Source organism: Pleurodeles waltl, chromosome 11 (genome assembly GCF_031143425.1).
Source record: "Pleurodeles waltl isolate 20211129_DDA chromosome 11, aPleWal1.hap1.20221129, whole genome shotgun sequence".
NCBI classification, from domain to species: Eukaryota; Metazoa; Chordata; class Amphibia; order Caudata; family Salamandridae; genus Pleurodeles; species Pleurodeles waltl.
In genome coordinates this window covers 175,146,095-175,167,542 of record NC_090450.1, presented here as the reverse complement: position 1 = coordinate 175,167,542, position 21,448 = coordinate 175,146,095, and the positions used below count along the sequence as shown (strand labels likewise).

The window sequence follows — 21,448 nt, the reverse complement described above, 5'->3', positions numbered from 1 at the left end:
TTTTGTACCTTAGGGGCTGATTATGAGTTTGGTGGATGGGAAGAACCATCTGCCGAACTTCCGATCGGGAGGTTGCTGCCTTATTGGCGACCTCCCCACCAGACCTATTATGACTGCCGCTCAGACGCAAGCCTTGGATCTCTGCAGTTTCTTCAGCCCAGCCTCAGGCGGCGGACCAAACACACATGCGCATTTAGTGCATTCTCCCCTCCTCCCCCCTTCCACCTCCCCGTGGCCCAGTCCCGCCCTGCATCTGCTGGCTGAGCCAGCAGATCAAAACGAAAAATAAAACAATAGCAAGCTATTGTTTTATTTTTTGTCTGATGGCTCAGCCAGGGGGGCGACACCCCTCCCCTACTGTGGAGGAGCTGCCCATAGTTTGCACACAGCCGGATTTGCAGGATTTGCCATTTGCGACCTCAAAAAAACATTCTATATCTAGTCCTAAATCCTTCCCACTATGCAGGACTAAATCATTTCTCAGGAGGAAAAGCGAATGGATACACCACAAACATTGGTGGGAAAGGATGGTGGGAATAGAGAAAGTGGGAAAATATGGTACCTAGGAGGGGAAAAAAAGCAAACAAAAAAGTGGTAATTCACCTTCACAAAGGAGCTGTCAGTTCTGCTGCTGTAATTGTACATCGTGTATAATTAACCTCGACAATCATGTTAACAAACAGGTCGGAACAGGAACGCACAAAATGTTTCCTGGAGTACTTCTGGAAACCTGAAAAAGTTATAAATCTAACCCCAAGCGGAGGCACTCTAAAGTTACTGATTTGTGGCCATTGTTTGTTGATCGGCCCATAGAGAGCAGCCTTCTCTTGGTAAATCAGGCAAAACATTTGCCTCAAATAAAATATCAGGCCGCTAATTTCTACACCGCAATTAATCATTATGTACATGATGAAAAGAATCCTACTGTAAAAATAAATTAATGCCACCTGATGTTCCCACTGAGGAATATGGATTATAAATACCTCATTTTCTGAACCCCCTTTTCGTACACAGGAGATCTCTGAACCTCTGTGGTGCTTTTATAATGGTGAAACAACAAATGAGGTATTCTTGACCTTCAACTTTGTCCCACTGTAGGGAAACATGCAAACAAATTATTTCACGTAGTGAAAGACAAAGAAGCTTTTATTTCCTTTATCGTAGCCTTTGATGAGTGGCCCTGATAGCAATCATAAAGGGTGCTTTCAAGTTGAAGTTCCCGAGCAAGGGAGAAAATACCTTGCTCAGGTTGCTGAACACTACAAATATTATATTGTTTACAACTAAAAACTGTTTTCAAGTCTCCAATAGCTGAATAGCCGCTGAGAGGCTGCTTTTACCCCGTGACTGCCATTTATAAATATGCACATCACAAGGAACTAACGTACAGAAAATAGATATGCCATAATTAGGGAGTCCTCATGCTACACTAGAGGGGTTGCGAAATTTGAGAGGTTTTTCCTAAAGTTCGACCACTTCATGGAGTGATTACCAGAATTTCGTTTGAAAAACTGCGGGTGAAAATGCATGCAAGTTGTTTTGCACAGGAAAGAAACTGCCAAAAGTAATTTTTGACAGTAACCCTCAACCAAAAACTTTGCCGGGGCAAATTCCCATAGAAATAACCTTCTGTTACAGAAAATATCAACAAAAAGACCATTTTTGAAAAACTGTGAAACTGCACAAAGCTTTCACATTTGCAACAGTTCACCGAAGCAATTAGATGTTTTTAGACACTTGTGAGACTTATATACATGTATTATCTACCAGATGCATGCACATCAATTTATCAAAATGCCACGGGCAGCATAAGTGACATCACATGCCCTTTGACCTTCACTGACACACACGCTTAAACACACCCATTCACACTGCAACACAATCTCTCTCACATAAACACACTCTCACCCGCAAGCAAGTACACAACATACATTTAAAAGCAATTTTTACTTACCACACTGTCATGGAAGGGCTTATTCCAGCTAACGGACCTCCATTTTTTTATTACGCTAATGGTGATTATTTTATATATATAATTCACTATTAGTGTAATTAAAAAAATGACAGAATACAGAGTGCAGCCCCAATCGACGTCCAATAGGACAAGCTGCCGCTCACTCTACCTGGCACTGAGTTTGCCACCTCAGAGGCCAGGGGTTGCAAAGGCAGTGCCAGGGGTCACAAGGGAAAAGCCAGTGTTCGTAGTAACGACCCCTGGCGACCCCTAAATGACATCCATGGCCAAATGGCAGTCATTCAGCTGCAAAATTCTTAGCGTCCCCCACCCCAACAACCTTAACCCCACTCTTCCTTATTCCCAGTCCTTACAAATGTAAGGTAATTAAAACCTTCGAGTGAGAAATCCCTAATTCTTCCAACGCCAAGCTTTACAGAATTTTACATTTAAGCCCTTCCACCCCTCCTCCAACAGCTGTGCCACACATTGGTCGGAAGACTCCCAAATCTGTTTTTCTCTGTCTACTTTGATTGATGGCTACTCTTTGAACATGCATGGTGCCCACAGTAACTGCTGAGGATGTGCTCTGGAAAATTCCCTAATGCTAGGTGACTGGGGTGCTTTCATGGTAGTAGAAGTGAAGTGCTGGGTGAGGTCCCTGAAACCCTACAGCCAGAGCTGCTCATATTTAACAAAATACTCCACACCCATGTATAGAGGAGTCCAAGGATGTAACTGTTTGAGGATAGAAGATCTGACAAGTGAAGCAGAAGGAAGGCTTTCTGGGCCTTGTCCTGGTTTGCTTTTTATTAACAACTCCGACAGCATGCACCAGTGCATTCACGCATGATGAAACCCAGCAGCACCATGGGCCAGTGCAGGAACTCTATTCCAGGGCTGTGGTGGTACACAGAAGCATCTGGACCGAATGTCCTAGTGCATGGTGGGAAGATGTGAACAGTAAATACAAAATACCCCAGAGGAAGTATGGGAAGGACATGTGTACTATTTTGTAGTTCCTTTTAGGTCTGGGGTTAGAAAGACCGTCTGAGTTTACTAATATTACACATTTAATATACTTACTTATAGAGGCTTCCCTCTTCATCCATTGGACAATTGATCTGTCATTCACATTTTAATTCTGCCTCCCTCCCCCACCCAAATTAAATACATCATGGGCCAATTGGTCATTCAACTTCAGTCATTGGTTAAATAGTGAGTGACAGCCTTCTGCTCTTTCACCAGGAGCACATCAGTACATAACGTAGTGCAAGAGACTACTATGGCAACCAATGTTTTTTTAAGCCAAAAAAATAGTTTGGCTTTTCGATGCTTTTTTGATATTGACAAGTGTCCTGCGGCTCCAAAAATAAAGTTTTAGAAAAAACATGACGCAACAAAACAGTTACTGACAAAGTCAAAAAGTTGGTAGGCAGCACCAGAGCTATTGGCTTTTTCAGTGTTTTTTAAGATCTAGAAACTAGGTGACCAAATACAAGTACTTTGTGAGGAGAAGCTGTAGCTCCTCTTTAGACTCTTCTCAAAGCCCTGTAGGAGCTCAGGTGTTTTGGGTGAAGCATGTCTACCTGTGGAGCTACACAGACTATTTGCAAAGGACTGCATCCATCGCTGCAAATCACCTCCTGCATCCCGGCCTCTTTGATGCCCAAGACCAATGATGAACTGTGCTTTAGAATTGATATGACAACTTTTCAGAACTGTTTTTTAGGTCGAGCCTAGACCTATTGGAATGAGAAACTGACTTTACTCCTTCCTGCCACTCATCATAGGTTGAAGATAGTGTTGCTCTTCTTTGCTGCCTCCTAACTGGTTTGCCAGGTGATAGGTCACTTCCTGTTCTTACCCGAGGAGCAGCGGCTAGGTAGTTTAATTACGCCTGGATTGCTTTTCTGTTGTTTGGACAGACCATTTTTTTTATTGTTTCCTGCCTCTCGTGTTTGTCAGTAAGCATTTTTGCACACGTGGTTTATTGTCCACGTTTTCCCTTCACTTTTTGGAGTTTCCGAAGTGTGCTACTTCCAGCTAGTATGTTTGCAGAACCGCATATGTTAATTTTCATTTGAGAAACGCTTTCTTTCTACGCTATTTCCTGTCATTACTGGCAAGCTAAAGGGCCATGTTGACAAAAGCGATTTAAAAGCTTGTTTATGCATATCCCTGCAGCACGAGGGGAGGCGCAGACCACCCACCTCTCCCGTCAGGTGTTTTTAAGCTCATTGTGTTGAACTCTGTGGTTAATCAAAATTACCTCTGCACAGTTTCTGAAGCACGATCCTGTCGTGAAAGATTTGCCACTGCTGTCTGGAAGGAATGTCTTTCAGTAATACCTTTATGTTTCTCGTGTGATAGTTTGTGCTGCATTTCTCTCTTTGCACTGCGGCTAGGAGGAACCGGAAACACAAGCTGAGTGTAGCGTTGGTCTGAAGAAAGCAAGCGTTTTGTGCACTTTGTTTTACAAATGGCAAGCAGTAACACTAACGTGTGACACCTTTCCCTCGCACTTGATTTTTAAACACCAGTTCATTGCAATGGATCTCATTGTTTTTGTTAGAAGCTTAACTACAGGTCCCAGAATGCAGCCTGCAAAAACGCTTTCGAAGAATGGCAGGAACCCTCTCTTTTTTTTTTTTAAGTACAACTCTACGAATACGTGCTACTCATCTAACTCCACTCACACTAGACAGCCACCTCGCTATTATGGGCCCCAAGTTATTGGATCCTCTATCCTACTCCCCTCATAATTGTGGAGTAAACCTCGCACTTCGGTTGGAAACCGGCGACCCTCACCGCTCCAGACTCGGTGCTAACGGTCCCGTAGGGTCATGATAGCATTACTTATCTGCTCGCCCCAACTTATTATATGTAAGTATATATAAAACGAGTTGGGTACCAGAGACTGTTAAGTTTTACTACTTGTAAATTCCATACAAATGCAAGTACAGGTTGCAATTTTCTTCTGGATGATTACGTTTAACTCTTCCCTTTGAAGTTAGGATACGAATAATGCTTCTGTCGTAACCTGTGCAATGCACAAGCTCGTAAAGCACCCATTCCTTGTGTAATCATTGCCGTTTCAAAAACTAAATAAAATGTAAAATAACCCAAGCATTTGCAATGCAGCGGGTCTTGTATTTGCTCGAGTTAGAGCTATTAGCGTTGGAAACTCCTAACCGGACTTTTCTTGCCACACAAACTAAAAGAAAAAAAAAATGAGCGCGATCGCGCTATGTAAAACACAGCGCGATTGCACTGCGTGGAAAATAAAAAGATAAAGTAGTCCGGAAACCATGCTGAAAACATGGAGCCTCGTATGTTTTCATTAGATGGCCGGTGCGCTCGAGGACGGTTAAACACCTGAAACGGCATGACGTAGGCATGCCTTTCACTAATGAAATCAAGCGGATTTTCAAAGGCAAGCCCATGAACTAATTAAAGTGACAGGCATGACATGGACCTGGTTAATAGCCCAAAGAGAGATTACAACAGGGACAGAGCGCATGTGCGCTTGAGCCTAAAAAATGATGTTGGCTAATTAGCCCAAGCTGTCAGGAGGTATCCCACATAACTTAGCAGTTGTACACGTGGTTTTGGCCCTAAGACTGGAATATTTCATAGGATCGAAGAGCAGCTGGAAGTACGATCTTTTTTTTTACCACTCTGTCCCTGTAAATACTCAGTAGACCAGAAGAATCACATATTAGACAGGGCACGGGGCTTTTGCCAAATTGGTTTTGTTTTAAATGGAGCCCGACTAGTGTAACATTGTTCGTATACTGTTCTTATCTTTTTATTTAGTTCCAAGAAGAATGGGATATGCTTGAACTGTTGTACATGTGGAATGTTTCAATTAATCAGAATTGTCTTATAAGAGTGATTGTTTTAGATAATCGGATAAAAGATAATGTTCGTTTCAAGCAATCTGTGCAATTTGTCCTAAGAAATATTTGGCTAATGGATTATTATTAGCAATTATGCACTTTAACAGGCTATGAATAATTTCTATTTGTGTGGCAAGTTAAGTTTGTGTGGCATGTTAGGTTTGAGAGAACGGCACCATAGAACTTGTGCTGCATGCAGCTGTATCCACATAATTCCATTTACAGGCATAGAAGCTACAGGCCAGGCTATTTATACTAAGCACCTTAACATTCTTTCTTGATAATGATTTGATCATGCTTAATCTTGTATGGTTATATATGTATAGTTGGGTTTTAGGGTCGAGCCCGTGAGTGCATGCACTTACGCATGCATGTCGTTTGCGAGACGCTGTTGTGGTCAGTACAGGGCTTCGAGCACGCCTGTCGGTCACCATTGGTTGGTTTGCATGAACTCTTCTTTACAGCCTTGTAATTCCTCAAGGCATGTCTGGCATCATTTCTGTTCCTCTGTGTGCACCAGAGATCCAGCACTAATTCATTTCAACTTGATTAGAGCCCGTCCGCTGCTCCTAGCATGATCAGTGTACTATTTTGTTCTTTTTAACTTCCAGTGCCCCGCAAAGAGAAGCCTTGTGACTGGCAATAATGAGCCCGGCAGGACAAACAAAATTGCATAGTTGTATTTTTTAAAGCTAACTTTATTTTATTTTGTTGTTGTCTTTTCTCAGTTTCCACTCATGTTTTATTTTGCTTTTGCTCATTTATGTTGTTTTCCATTCCATAGGATGTTTCCTGTTCTACAGACTACCATGACAGCTAGTTCTTCCAAATGCTATTTTTATTGTGGTGTCTTCTGGGGAATTTTCTGAGCACTACAGGCAAGATACTACAATATTTTCTGCACTTGGAAACTTGTCCCATAGTGACCACTGGAACTATGTGGCAGAGAGGACTAAATTATGCAGCAGGGTTGACCAATTTATGTGGCAAAAAAAATCCAGTTATGCATTTACAATACCAATAGCTCTAACTGAAGCAAATGTGAGACCTATTGCATTACAAATGCTTGTCTATATTCCTAATATATGTTTACGGGAGCTGGTGCATACATCGGACATCTCACCAAATTATTTCTGCTCTGTACTCACCAACTGCAGTAGGAGAGGAGAGACCAAACCCACTCCCACAGATCTGTGATGAATCATCAGTGTTTAACTCAGTCTCAATATCCCTCAGTTTTCACTAAGCAAACAGTAGCAGCTTCAGGATCAGGGATGTTTTATCCGAATAAACCGGACATGCTACATACTTTGTATCTCTGCAGTTGTGGAGGTTCTACGTTTCAGCTATAATCCCCTTCTTAAGCAGTGCGTAGTGCTGATGAAATGGTAGATCCATGTACGAATCTTAGTGTCAGAACATCATTAAGATGGTGATACTACATAACTGCTTTTACTACTTCAATTCTCTTCCAATATATGCTCCTCACACAGTCTTTAGGAGGTTGGATTCAGCCATTTGTAGTTTTACTTGGGTCTACAAAAAGCCACACATGGCATATAATTATTTGTATCTCTTGGAGACATAGCAATAGAAAGGTGGGCTCCACCCAACTGTAACCTATAGTATTTGGCCTTCTAGGGTCAATGAATGTTCACACTGATAAAAGCAGAAGCTGAACTACCACAGTTTTAATCCTTATAGGTTTGTTTCCTCCAGCAATGTCTAGGGCACTTACTCAAGTGAAATTTAAATTCAAGGTACAAAATACAAAATAATGGTCCCAATTTAAATGTTGGCAGAGATGTTGCAGAGTTCTGTCCCTGCCAACATTATGGTGTACCTCCCCGTTTCAGAATTGTGTGGACTATAGGCTAGATGATGGCAGAGAATACTCTGTGTCTGCTGTGGTCAAACCCCTCCGACGGCCCAATGGAATAAGGGCCTTCTGAGGCTTGACTGTATGTCCGCCCACCTAATTTAGATGGATAGACATACAGTTGATTTTCAGTGTCCATCACCACCAGGAAAAACCTGGCAGTAAGGGGCATTTTAAATTTAAAGAGCTCAATACCCAACCCCATCAGAGGAGGAAACTCCCATGGAAAGTGGGTATTTTTTATTTTCTATTTTCAAAAAGATTTGTGTTGCTCTGTCATCTGGAGCAGTGGTTCCCAAGACACTTCTCCAGCTGGGGTCTCTGAAAGAAACACACGTGTGATTTTATATTTATAACATCCTTTGTGCAGCAGTTTTAAAAGCACTGCAAAGTTCCTCGTGCATCCAGCAGCTTTGGGACAAAAATAAAAGTGTCAAGATAACTCTGGCGATTAATGTACCAGCTGGAGAGAGATGGGAGTATTGTCTAGTGGTAGTTTTGACTCAACTAAGGTAGTGCAGATGGTTAATATGCCTGCTGCAAAGAATTTGTATCATGTAAAGAACACTAATTTATGTGCATAAAACAGTGGGCTACTGCTTTTGTCACATGAATTATTTTGTTACTGTGCAGTTCATCAGTTACAACAGTAATCTAGCACAATGAGCTTTGAACTGCCATCAAAGAGCTGCATGCAAATTGCATGGCACAAATAAAAAAGTTATGTTTTTTCTCAGTCTCATTTTCCTTATGCTGCTAAAAAGGTTTGCTTGCATATAAATGAATTCATGTGAATAAAGTCAATGCAAGCCACTATGTTGTGTTCTGAATCCTGAGTTTGTGCTTCCCCAGACCAGGTAATCTTAGAAAATGCCTACCAGTGTGGATGACATGTGACTCTACTGCTTAAACTCCCCTGTAAACGGCTCCAACACTCTACAATGGTATGAACGGTGCTATATTCGATTTTTGAATTTTTTTGATATAAAAGAATTATATCTTTAGTAATTCGAGTATTTGTTTGGTGTGTACTTGCTAGTGTATTTTTGGGTAATTACTGTTTTAAGGTTTGATATTTAAAACGTACAAATTACATGGTGTCCCCTGCTTCCAGCAGTGACTCAGTGGGGGTCCTCAGGAGTCAAAAGGTTGGGAACCACGGATCTGGAATATTGACATAGCTACCTTTGGTAGCAGCACAAGTGGCTTAGATAAAGCTGGTTGAAATCATTTGGGGATTCCTCAGCAGAGTTTGTACTTAAGAGAAAGGGCCTAATTATGAGTGGCTGGTTATATTCTGAACCATCCGTAAAACCTCTGTTTATGCACAGTATGGAATTACATGTTTGTTTTATTTAACACATCCGATAATTATCCCATGCGTTAATTACCTCAAAATTCGTTAAATAGATGAATTTTAACAGGTGGAAACATAGGGTAGTTAATGTTTCATGTGGCTTTTGGTGCGTTAAACATCAAAATATGCATGTTATTCCCCCATATGCTCATAACAGATGTTATTTATTGCACCCGATAAAATGACGTACTTCGGGGAATCATTATTTGTCAGGAGCGATAAATAAAGCATCAACTCATAACAAGGCTCTAAGACTGTGCTCAATCTATATTGCGACTTGAAAGTAAAAAAATCAATTCTTGTGGTTGTCAGTCAAATAAATCCTCTATTAAAACTTGTATGAACAACTGATGGATACGTTGCCTGATTTTGAGTTGTGGTATAATTCATGTGCTTTGCATAATTTCAATGAAAAAGTATCCAAATGGCAAGAACTTATTGACAATGAACTTACATAGCAGAATGTATCACAATCAGTTTCACTCATGTTCTTCGCATTTAAGATGTGCAGAGTGAAAGGTCAATATTATTGTAGAATTAAAATAAAATATTAAGAATGACATAATAGAAGGATTATGTCCCTGAAACAGCACACGCTGCAGGAGTACTTGTTTATGTTTTCTAAAGCACAAGATGATTTTACGCTCCGAGCGATATTGAACTGTAAAAGCGCCATCTCAAAATACCATGATGCTCTAGTGGTGAAAGAGCAGTCTGACTCAGCAATATCACTACAGATAAAAGGTCAACTGTTTTAAATTAATCACAACAAGTATTTGCAAGTGTAAGAAATTGAGTATTAGTTGAGAGGAGTGAGAACCCACCTCAAATAATAATCACAATCCTTGTCAGGGTGAACTACAAAAGTCACTAAATAAACCTGTGTTTAACCCTCTGGAAGCTTGACACAAAAGCAGTCAGGCTTAACTTAGAGGCAATTTGTAAGATAATTATACAGTACTCAACGAGTAATAAAGTGAAACACAACACAAGAAATATCCCAAACCAATTTAGAAAAACAGATAATTTTTTAATATAGCGTTATACTCTGCCGTAGCAGGCTATACTGGCCATTAAAGGCAAGGAGCGGACGTTAATGCTGGTATAACCCAGCTACAAAGGGCTATAATGCTAATAGAACATTCTGCTACTAGAGGGCAGAGTGTTCTAATAAAGAAAACAAAGGTCTCACGAAGCCAGTGGGGTTTGAAATTCCCTCAGACTCCGTGAGGCCTTTGTTCACAGCATCAACTGTGAAAGAAAACATTGGAATGTTGGAGCTCCAGGCTTATACCAGGCATTAGAAGCCCAGTAAATTCCACCGTTTTCAGTGGAGCTCCCAACATTCCAATGTTCTAATAAATAAAATAATGCCAAAAAACAAAAATGCTATCAATAGAACCGGAGCTATGGATTTTTAAAGTTTGGGGCTCAAAATAGCGCCAAAAGGCGGAAAGAGTCAACTGCTGGAATTAGGTCGCTCTGGACAGGGACAAAGACACAAGTTCAGGTCAACTGCAGTGGCGCACTAGCCAGATACAAAACCAGGTTCCTTCTGCTGGAAGTTTTACTTTCTGACTTTGATGCAGTGGCTGTGGGATGTGGCTTTGTATCGCTCAGTGTCAGAGTTGGCAAAGCCTTCGGTGAGGCGGGGTCCTGCATCAGTCTGCATCGGATCCAGTGAGGCGGTCAGTCAGGAACTGGAGTGTGCAGCTCTGTGTTGTTATACACCACTCTGTGTTGGATCGTTTGTGGCTCTCAGTCGGGAGAAGCCGCACGGCTCTGGGGGCTCTGTCTTATGCTGCATAGGACACAGTGAAACCTTCAGTTAGACATGGAGAAGTGCACCCTGACTCCAGCCAAGGGACCAGAACCTCGAGGAGAGCACTTGGGGGCCTCCAACAGAGGCCAGCAGAACTCAGGTTGCGTCTAGTCAGGTGGGCAGTTACAGTGAAAGACTTCTGGAAGCTTGTGGTGTGCCTGTAGCTCAAACAGGAGCTCAGCCAGCTGACCTTTAGAGTCACGATGGGGGGCATGAGTTCAAGGCAAGCATGTCCAGGCTTACTTCAGGTTTCAGACATCAGGGCAGTAGTCCTTCTGATCACCACAGGAAGTGTTCTCACTCCAGGGCCTGGTGATACAGCTTTTATGCCCAATATCAGCCTCTGGGTGGGGCACACCCCTTTGTCCAAACCTAAAACTGGTTCTGGTGAGTTCCTCCCTTTCCTCTGGGTTTGGCTTCAGCCTGGCTTGTAAACCAAAGGCTGGGGCAGGCCTGCTGCAAGGTTTGTCTGTGTGGGCCAGGGAAGGCCCTTTTGAAGTGCAATCAGGGCAGAGGCACAGCTCCTCCCCAGCCATTATGTCAGACTCACACCCCCTCATACCCAGGTCCTTTGTCTACTGTCTAGGAGAAATACACATCACTCCATAGAAAACAGTCAGGTGACCCTGTACACTGGCAGAAAGCCACATTTGGCTTGGGCAAAAACATGCCAACTTTCTAAAAGCAGCGTTTTCAAAATTGTAACCTAAAATCCGTCTTTACCATTATGTTGGGACTTAAATTCCTATTACAATGAGTACTTGAATCATTTTCCTAAATAGTCCCAAACTGAAGTTATACATTATAAGTTATAATTTACCAAATGCTTTTCTATGGGAGAGCCAGTCTTAAAGTAGTGAAAAGTGGCTGTGTAGGTTTTTCACTGCCAGGACATGTAAAATCTAAGTACACATGTCCTACCTTTTAAATACTATGCACCCGGCCCTATGGTCATTTAGGGTCTACTACAGGAGTGATGTCTATGTTTTAAAAAGAAAGGTTTAGGCCTCTCATAAGGTTTATTTTGGCAGTTAAAGCGTCAGTTTGAAACTGCAGGTACAGACTGCAAGGGAAGGGCTGTAGAATTGTTTCACAGTGCTACTTTAGCAGATGGCACAATGAGTGCTGCAGCCCACTTGTAGCATTTAATTTACAGATTCTAGGTACATATAGCACCTTGTACTAGCGACTTATAAGTGAATTAAATGTGCCCATTAGGTCCAATTCGATGTATGCCATGTTTACCATATTAAAAAGTGAGAGTAGAAGCACTTTATCACTGGTTAGCAGGAGAAAATTGAGTGGCTTTCTATAATCAACAAAAACAGTTTCAGTAAAATGCAAAATTCTAGAGTGACCTTGCAGAAATGCCAGATTTTCAACAGTAAGTTACTAATGCCTATGGGAATCATGAAATGCCTTCTCGAGTTAAAAGCATGAAAGGATCTATTTGTAGAAATCAGTTTTTATGATACAAGGTTCAGGCACTAAAAAAACAGAACTCAAGACTTAGTTAGAGCCTGATGTATTTTAAGGAGACATGATATTAAAACCATTCTGTAATCTTAGGGCGCAAAGCAAAGGTCACTGCCTTGAAATATACAACAGACACCTGTGTAAAAGAGAATAGAAGGGAGTGCTGTATTAAAAACAGGGGTCTGAGTTCCACTGAAGAGTTAACAGGATTGCTTTCAGGGTCCAAAGGTTTTCTTTAAATGAAAGACAGACTTCATGTGAACACCCCTTTTAGAATATTTTAATTTACAATCATTTCCATATCAATTAAGGGGAAAGTTGTAGTGATATGTACATATTCACCTATGTTGAAAGTTAGATTTTAAATAGTTATGGAATGCTCACACAAAAACACAGATATTGTGCAGTCATAGAGCCTACGATTTCCTAAACCTAAGGGTCTGTGAAGAGATGAGTAATGTACAAAAGCCTTTTTGTTTGCCGGAAAAGGAAAGGGCTTTCCGATTTGCACATGGGAATTTACAACTCATTAAGAATCACAAATAGGAGGAGTGTGACTACATATTTAAGTCACAACGGTATATTTCAATAGTTCAAAATATAAACTTAAGTTGAAAGCATTAATTAGTTACCAACACCTTAGATGTTTTATTTTATTTTTTACAATATTTTTGGAAACAATATCTTGAACATAGTGTATATGTTAGATGATATTTATGAGCACAATATTCTCACCTACAGGTCTTGAGCATCTACCTTTTTGGTGATTACTAATAAAAGCAATAGCTTTGATGTTTAATTCATGACTGCAAGCAACAGCATGGCATTCAAAACTAATAATCTGGCATTGTCTCACCCTGGGGTTTAGCATCACTATTTTCTTTTGAAACACAATAATTTACTGTAGTTCATACAGGCTTAGAAGGATTACTTTATAATCCTTAACACTTTTACACTCACATAAGACAAAACTGCTTTGGGCCATGCGCATCATCCAGCAGAGAATCAGTCCAAATATACCACCCATTTATCCCTCCAACCTATGCCTGTTCAAGACCAGAGTAGATATCTCAGAATGGACAGCCAGTGAAGTCACCAGCTAAATGAACTATTAAATATAAAAGGACTTGCAGAGCTGTTGAAAGCTGCAGAGATACTGAAAACCAGAAATTGCTACCTCTTTCAACACTTCTTCGTTCATTGGTCATCACACATGACGTGTAAACACTTCCCTCAAAGGATTAAAACAAAGGCAACACACTTCCAAGCATACACCCTCTACAGTGTAACAGTGTAGCATACTCTACATGCAGGCAAGCGCTTCAGCACCCCACATTAAGGTAGTAAGAGCTGTATCAATGTTTCAATTAAAACAATACAATGAATAAACTTATACAACTTTCATTATTATCATCTTCCACATGAATATTATGCCCCTCATTATGAGTTTGGCGGGGGAAAAGACTGACCGCCAACCTCTGCAGTCGGGTTGCCGCCAGTGCGGTCCCCTTCCTGCTGCCCCTATTGAGTGCATGTGCAGTGCAGGGGCCTCAATGGGGCCCCCTGCACCCAGTCTCTGCTAACCTTTACATGGTGGGGCAACCGCCATGTAAACCCCAGCAGAGATGGGGGTCATAATCCTCAGGGCAGCGCTGCTTACAGTGCTGTCCTGGCAGATTGGGACCGCCAGCACCACCAGGCCATCGGGCAGCAGAAAAATGGGGGTGCCAGTAGTCATAATGTGGCTGGTGGCGGTCCGACCGCCAACAATGCCCTTGCGGTCTTTAATGAGGGTCTATGTTTGTCAGAGCAACAAACATTCGCCCACTCAAACCAATAGTACATTTACCGTCTCCATCTGGGGTAATCCGTTTCAACTTCTAGGTTACTTGATAGATTGATCCATGGGGTATGAATTGAGTTAATTCCATCTACAGCTCAGAAGGTGTTGGTGACTCCCTTGTTATAAAATTTGATTAGTCTCTGTTCCCAGGTGCCCCTCGGTTCCTAGCGGACTTCAATATATCCACCAGTCCCCTTCTCTGGCACTTTTAAGTTGGTAACCAGTTTTCACCAATTATTTTAAAAGCCAGTACTTACCCCCAAGGAAATTATCTTAGCAGAGACAACAGTATGTTTATACAGCCTACAAGTGTATAGACAGTAGTTTGGAATACTTACCAAGGCCAATATTAGTTGCTAGGGGCTGACTTGATGCTACACAACCAGCAGTGCAAACAACTGGTGATCTTCTAGAAATGAACTCGAGATCGGAAGACATTTTATTTTGAGTCGAGCCAATCAGCAACACTGAGGTGAACTTCACAACCTAAAATGCAAAAAAGTAGGAAATAATTCCACACTATGTGATTCTCATTAAGCACAACATAACAAACCCACATTCTGTTCTCTCTCTGCTATTCTTATTCTTTATTCTGCTGCCACAGGAATAGTAAAGAGTACCTTAAAAGATTTGAAAGAACATAAATATTAGCTCTGTTCTTCGTGCTACCGAAGTCAGCAGACTGGGACAAGTTTCAGTCACACAACGTAGAAGACAGAAAAACTGATTTAGAAAGCTGCATTGACACAAATTTTAAATGTGCCTTTTGCTTCTATTTCACAGTTCGACATATGTGCCTTTCTGATTAAACCACATGCTAGAAGGTTAAAATTGATGTTAACATGTAATTTAGACTCCGAACTAACAACCAATGTCAAAATGAATTTAGATTTCTTATGTTTTATGAAACGTTCATGACTTTGAAAATATGCGTAAATGAGAAAAAGGCACTTTTGTTATACCTAATGTAATGCAATAACAAAGCTTTAAGATTTATAATGACATATTTTATTTGTATTAATCGTATATTAGTAATGCTGAATTTATAATTTTGCATGTTGTGTGTGTTTTATTAACAAGCATTATTCTGTTGTGTTTGCATAACTAAGGCCTACAGAGCTTGCATTTAGCAGCCATGTAAACGTGCTGAATTGTTTTTCATAACATGAAACCTTCTTTCAGATTTCTTTCCCATGAGAAGCAAAGTCCCACTTGTAAAAAGTCTATTGTCTAACCGTGGAAGATGAGCTTATTTGTCCATAAATTGGATATAATGCAGGAACATGGTCTGAAATTGTATAAAATTGCTACAATCATTAGGAGTCACAATGAAGAGGAGATGTTCTCATGAAAGACCTGGAAGAATGTTGGACTGCTGCAACCTGAAGTTTGCAAGTGATCCTTATTGGATGATGCCCCTTTTCTGTAATATGAACTTATCCTGGACGTCATTTGGAACATTTCATGTGGATTGATATATTGTTTACTGATTGCACTTTGCTCAGATTCAAGAGAGGAGAGATGCAGATGCTGATGCTTTGCTGATGTAGATTCCCTGAATGCCGTATCCCCTGGAGAGGTATCTTCCACTCTGCCTATTATCCTTTGCTCCTTGACATGTCCTTTTAAGGTAGACTCTACACAATGTGGATACTTCTTTTACTTAGTTGATTCCCAGTAGCCTGAGTTATTCTATTTCCAAATTATTTGTGTCCCTTTTTGTATTTTTATATTTTTCCCGCATGAGGTACCCACCATACATGTATTTCCCTAATTTGGTTATCTGTAGGTTTGACATGTGCCCAGCCAATGTTTGTTGACTTCATTGAATTTTAATTAACTAAATGATTATGAATTCTGAGCCCTACATGATTTCTGTGTCTCAGATATTTCTATTAACTTTCAGCATCATTCTCCTTGAATGCTTAGTTTCAATGCAACTGAACTTATTTCGTCCCCTTGATTATGTATCTATCTAACTTGGTTTTGCGCATAGTCTACATGACTTTGAGCTTGTGTCTGTAATAAAGATTTGAACTATATTCCTGATTGGAGTATTCCTTCCGAGGCCACATTGTTCATGGTGTTTAAATTATTGGAGTGGTGCTGAAGTAATTGTTTATGGTTCACGTTCACCACAGATCTTACTGGGTCAAAAGGTTTGTCGACCTCGATGTGCATTTGATTCCTTCGAAGGATGAACAATGAGTTCACAGACTGGTATCCTTTAATTTTAGAGCAGAATAAATGGAAATGCTTGCAGCGTTGCCCTGGGGATTACGAGTCCCCTTTCTGCCAGCCTTTGCATGGTGGGCCTAACACCATGCAAAGGCTGGCATAAAGGGGGTGCTGGGGGCCCCTGCACTGCCCTTGGCATCAGCAGTGCGGGGGCCCCCATCGACAGCCCCGTCGTGCTTTTCACTTCCCGAATTACATTCCCGCCAGCTCATAATTAAATCAATGTTAAGGCCCCGCTCCCAGATGGGCCGGTGGGCGGAACCAGCAGGACCGGCCGGCGGAAGACAGGCGTGGTGGTCTCCTGTGCGAATGAGTCATAATGAGGGCCATTATCCTGTAGCCAGGAGTGTAAACATGTTAGGACGTACTGAAAGGGGAAAGGAAGGAAAATGATGAGTTCTTCTTGAGTATAAGTAATGAGGGAGGTGATGTGCCATACTCCAAATGTGTGGTTGCTTCTGTACACTGTGGTGGATTGAAAGTCTCATTATAGGCCCAAACCTTAAGATATGTTAGGCAAGTTTCCCGGGGTGATCCCATAAAAGGCCAAGATGAGGAGTAAAGAATATTAACAGAAGCCTATAGACATGGTGAAACATTTCAGAGCAGAATCCGAATTTAAAGGGTGGAAGGTGGAAACTAGTTTATATATGGGTAAGGATGATGCATGTTTTTTTGTGTTGTAGGGAGTACAATGACTTGTGGAACAAGATGGATATTAATCACCCAAATCAAGTATTTAGCCCATGTTCTGATAAGGATATTCTGCATGAACCATAGAGTAGAAAGAATCGGGAGAAGTAGTTTTACCTCGTGTGGAATGCCTGAAGAACATAAGGGATTTTGACACAGAACTGTTTTGAAGTAAGAGGCCCAACCTATGGTTCATAAAGTAAGCAGTATCAATAGGAGGTTATGTGAGAATGTGCAGACTTAAGAGATTAGATTTCAGAGTACCTCTCTGCTTATTTCGGTCAGAACGATGGATGTGGTTAACTTTCTTGACCTCTACACCAACATGTGGTTGAACAATCAGTGCTGTCCCAACATTAATGAACTACTGGTATTGTGAGAAGGTGCGAAAGAGGTTACCATTCTAGATCCATCTTCTACATTTCTTCAAATCAAATTGCATTGCACAAAATGTCTAGACCAGTGGTGGCTGGTGAAGTTTTAGAGTGGTGGGACTGGGCTTAGCATTTGTTGGGGGGCAGGGGGTTTATGTTAAGGAGCGGCCAGCCCTGATTTAAGCCAACTGTAGCACTTCTTCATCATAGGGCAGGAGGTAGCGCTTTATAGTCTACGACATGTATAAATATATGTATAGCTAGATACCCTTGTGGTTCTTAGAATGTTGCTGTAAACATTGCTGCTTTCACTGGGAGTTTGAGAGTCAACCAATCTCCCTTTAAACTTGGAAAATAACACATTGGGTGTATTTTATCACTAAAGCTATACTTTTGCCTGTGCACCAGAGAGCGCTCCATAAACCAGTATTTTACTTTTTGCGTTGCTCTTGGGCACGTCTGTGCATAAGACAGGTACAGCGCTAAGCAACTGATTTGTTGGAAACTGCAGATGGCTGGGTCACCTGTAACTCAAGAGTTTTAATTCTGGTGGCATTAATTTAGCCATCACCCCTCTGAGGTCAAAAAATATATTGACATTTACCTAGATACTTCAACATATTAGCAGCCTACCGACGAATATCTACTAAGGGAACTCCTAGCATAGGAAAGCCTCAGCACAAACACATGTCTGGGGACTCCCACTGAGTCATTATTGGAAGCATTTATTTGGTTGTCACATTAAGGTGGTCATTACAACCCTGGCGGATGGTGATAAAGCGGCAGTAAGACCGCCAACAGGCCGGCGTAAAATGTTTTTGCTATTACGAATGTGGCGGAAACCGCCAACAAAGACAGCCACTTTAACACTCCGACCACAACAGCGGTACAAACAAACAGCTTGGCGGTCACCGCCAACAGACAGGCGGAGGACAATGTACCGCCCACAATATCACAACAGGCCAATCCGCCACTTTTTCCGGGGCGAATTCATTGCGGATAAAAACACGGCGGAAACAGGAATATCGAAGGAAAAAAGCTCACCTCTACACACCCCACGAGGAACGAGGACGCCATGGATCCGGAACTACAAATTCTACCTGCAATAGTCTTCCTGCTCCTCTACCAGGAGCACGAACGCCGGCGGCGAAGACCACAGTGAGTACTGCACCTACAACACAGGGGAGGGAAAAAACAGGGACACACACACGCAACACCCCCACCCTCACCCACTACAATACACACACTAATGCATATCAATACATCACAGTTACACCCCCTAAAGCCCCCGGAAGAATGCAAAGGCAATAGAAAATGAGTGTAACCATTGTAATATATTAAAAGCAAGTAGGTAGAAATATATATATATATACACCATGTACAAAATATATACCAAGCATAGTAGTCCAGGTAGTGCTCTAATAAAGTCCGTGGAACACTGGGACCACACGGTATGGGCGAGGCCCACACAAGTTTCCCGACCATGGCGGAGAGAACACTACAGGGGCATCAGAGAGCAACTAACCAGGCACCTCAGGGGGAGGGAAATGGGGGGGCACCTCAGCCGGTTGAGTGCACAACGCCAAATCCACGAGGGGGCCACATGCCCACTGTTCCATCCTTGGGAGTGCAAAGCCACAGTCTCTCAAGTCTCTACAGTGGGTGGTTTGCCCACTGTTCAATCCTGGGCAGTGCAAAGCCACAATCTCTCAAGTCTCTACAGTGGGTGGGTTGCCCACTGTTCAATCCTGGGGAGTGCAAAGCCACAGTCTCTCAAGTGGATGACAGTCTCCACTGGTTCTGGAGGGGGCTTTGTGCCCAGAGTGCTTCATCCTGCTAAGGACAGAGGTAGTGGATGTGATACTACACTGGTTCTGGAGGGGGCTTTGTGCCCAGAGTGCTTCATCCTGCTAAGGACAGAGGTAGTGGATGGCAATATCCACTGGTTCTGGAGGGGGCTTTGTGCCCAGAGTGCATCATTCACCCCGTGACGGACTCAGTTGCGTCAGTGCCCTTGCCGCTCATGGGCCAGCGGTGCTTGAGACGGCGGTGCCCTGTTCAGCGGTGCTTGAGACGGCGGTGCCCTGTGCAGCGGTGCTTGAGACGGCGGTTCCCTGTGCAGCGGTGCTTGAGACGGCGGTTCCCTGTGCAGCGGTGCTTGAGACGGCGGTTCCCTGTGCAGCGGTGCTTGAGACGGCGGTTCCCTGTGCAGCGGTGCTTGAGACGGCGGTGCCCTGTTCAGCGGTGCTTGAGACGGCGGTGCCCTGTGCAGCAGTGCTTGAGGCTGCGGTCTCCATTCCAGGGACTCAGCTGCTGGCGGTCCTTCATGGCCCAGCGGGGCTTGTGCTGGTGGTCCTTCATGGCCCTGTGGGGCATGTGCTGGCGGTCGTTCATGGCCCTGTGGGGCATGTGCTGGCGGTCGTTCATGGCCCAGCGGGGCTTTTGATAGCGGTCCTTCATGGCCCAGCGGGCTTGTGCTGGCGGTCCTTCATGGCCCAGCGGGGCTTGTTCTGGCAGTCCTTCATGGCCCAGCGGGGATTTTGCTGGCGGTCCTTCATGGCCAGCGGGGCTTTTGCTGGCGGTGGCCTCCTGGGCAGCTGGGCCTGTGCTGGCGGTGGCCTCCTGGGCAGGTGGGCTGGTGCTGGCGGTCCTGTCCTGGGCAGGTGGGCTGCTGCTGGCGGTCCTGTCCTGGGCAGCTGGGCTTGTGCTGGAGGTCCAGTCCTGGGCAGCTGGGCTTGTGCTGGAGGTCCTGTCCTCTGCAGCTGGGCTGGTGCTGGCCTCCTGGGCAGCGTGGATGATGGCGGTCTTCTCCACCGTGCTGCTCTTCCCAGACATGCCGGGTTTCTTTTGGCCCTTCCCCACCTTGGAAGGTGTCGCAGCTGACTCCACACTCCCACCGGGACCTCTGGGAGCAGCTTTGGTGGCTGGAGTCCTCCCCCTCTCCCGCCGGGCACTGGCCAACGTCTGATGCTTCCAAGGTGGGGGACTGTCTGTGCTGGGGCTCCGTGCCACACTGGCTGCCCTGGTGGCCGGTGCACTCCAGATTGCGGGGACTACAGGCACCACTGGTCCCGGAGATTTTGTGGCTGAGGTGCTAGTTCGGGACCTATGAGACGGACGGGGTGGGGGAGGTGGGGTTTGGGAGTGGAGGAAGAGGTTGTGGTTGTAGGAGTTGTTTGTTTGCTGACTTTGGGTGAAGGTGCATGCGCTGGAGGCTGTCGTGAGGTGGATGGTTGTTGGGTGGGTGTGTGCCTGCGTTTGTGTATCTTCGGAGGGGGCGTCACAGACACACCTTGGGAGAGGACACAGGGGACGTGTGAATGGTAGTGGGGGTGGTGACTGCACGTTAGCAGGGTGTGGTGGTGGGTGTGCTGGAGAGGGATGTAGTGGCTGTAGAGGTAGTGCATGCAGGTGTGAGTGTAGACGAGACAGGGAGGGAGGAGGGAGACGAGGGGGGGGACACAGTGGAGGCAGTGGATGTTGGTGTGTCTGCATGTGTGTGATGCTTGCGTGAGTGCCTGTGGGATGTGTGGTGCTTATGTTTGCCTGAGCTTCCCTTGTGTGTTGACGTGTGTGCATGCTGGTCTGTAGGTGTGCTTGGGATAGGCTGAGGTACAGGGGATTGGGTCTGGGTAGAGGAAGTTGAAGGGGGGAGGCTAGACACAGGGACAATGGCTGCCATCAGTGGTGAGGCCAGAGTCTGAAAAGCTCGCTGAAGGACCGCCTGACCAGAAGGAATGCCCTCCAGGAATGCATTGGTTTGTTGCAACTGCCTTTCTACACCCTGGATCGCATTCAAAATGGTAGACTGCCCAACTGTGAGGGACCTGAGGAGGTCAATGGCCTCCTCACTGAGGGCAGCAGGGGTGACTGGGGCAGGGCCTGAGATGCCTGGGGCGAAGGTGAAGCC

The 21,448-nt window shown here is 43.7% G+C and overlaps 1 protein-coding gene across 1 annotated transcript in view; it reads right to left on the bottom strand.

Moving 5' to 3' along the window:
• The window catches only part of LOC138265558 (glutathione hydrolase-like YwrD proenzyme), a 389,347-nt gene that overhangs the window by 344,596 nt on the left and 23,303 nt on the right, over positions 1-21,448 (bottom strand). Inside the window, exon 2 of the mRNA XM_069213375.1 lies at positions 14,572-14,719. Within this exon, the coding sequence (XP_069069476.1) occupies positions 14,572-14,671 (100 nt within the window). The 5' untranslated portion in view covers positions 14,672-14,719. The remainder of the gene's footprint in view (positions 1-14,571; positions 14,720-21,448) is intronic.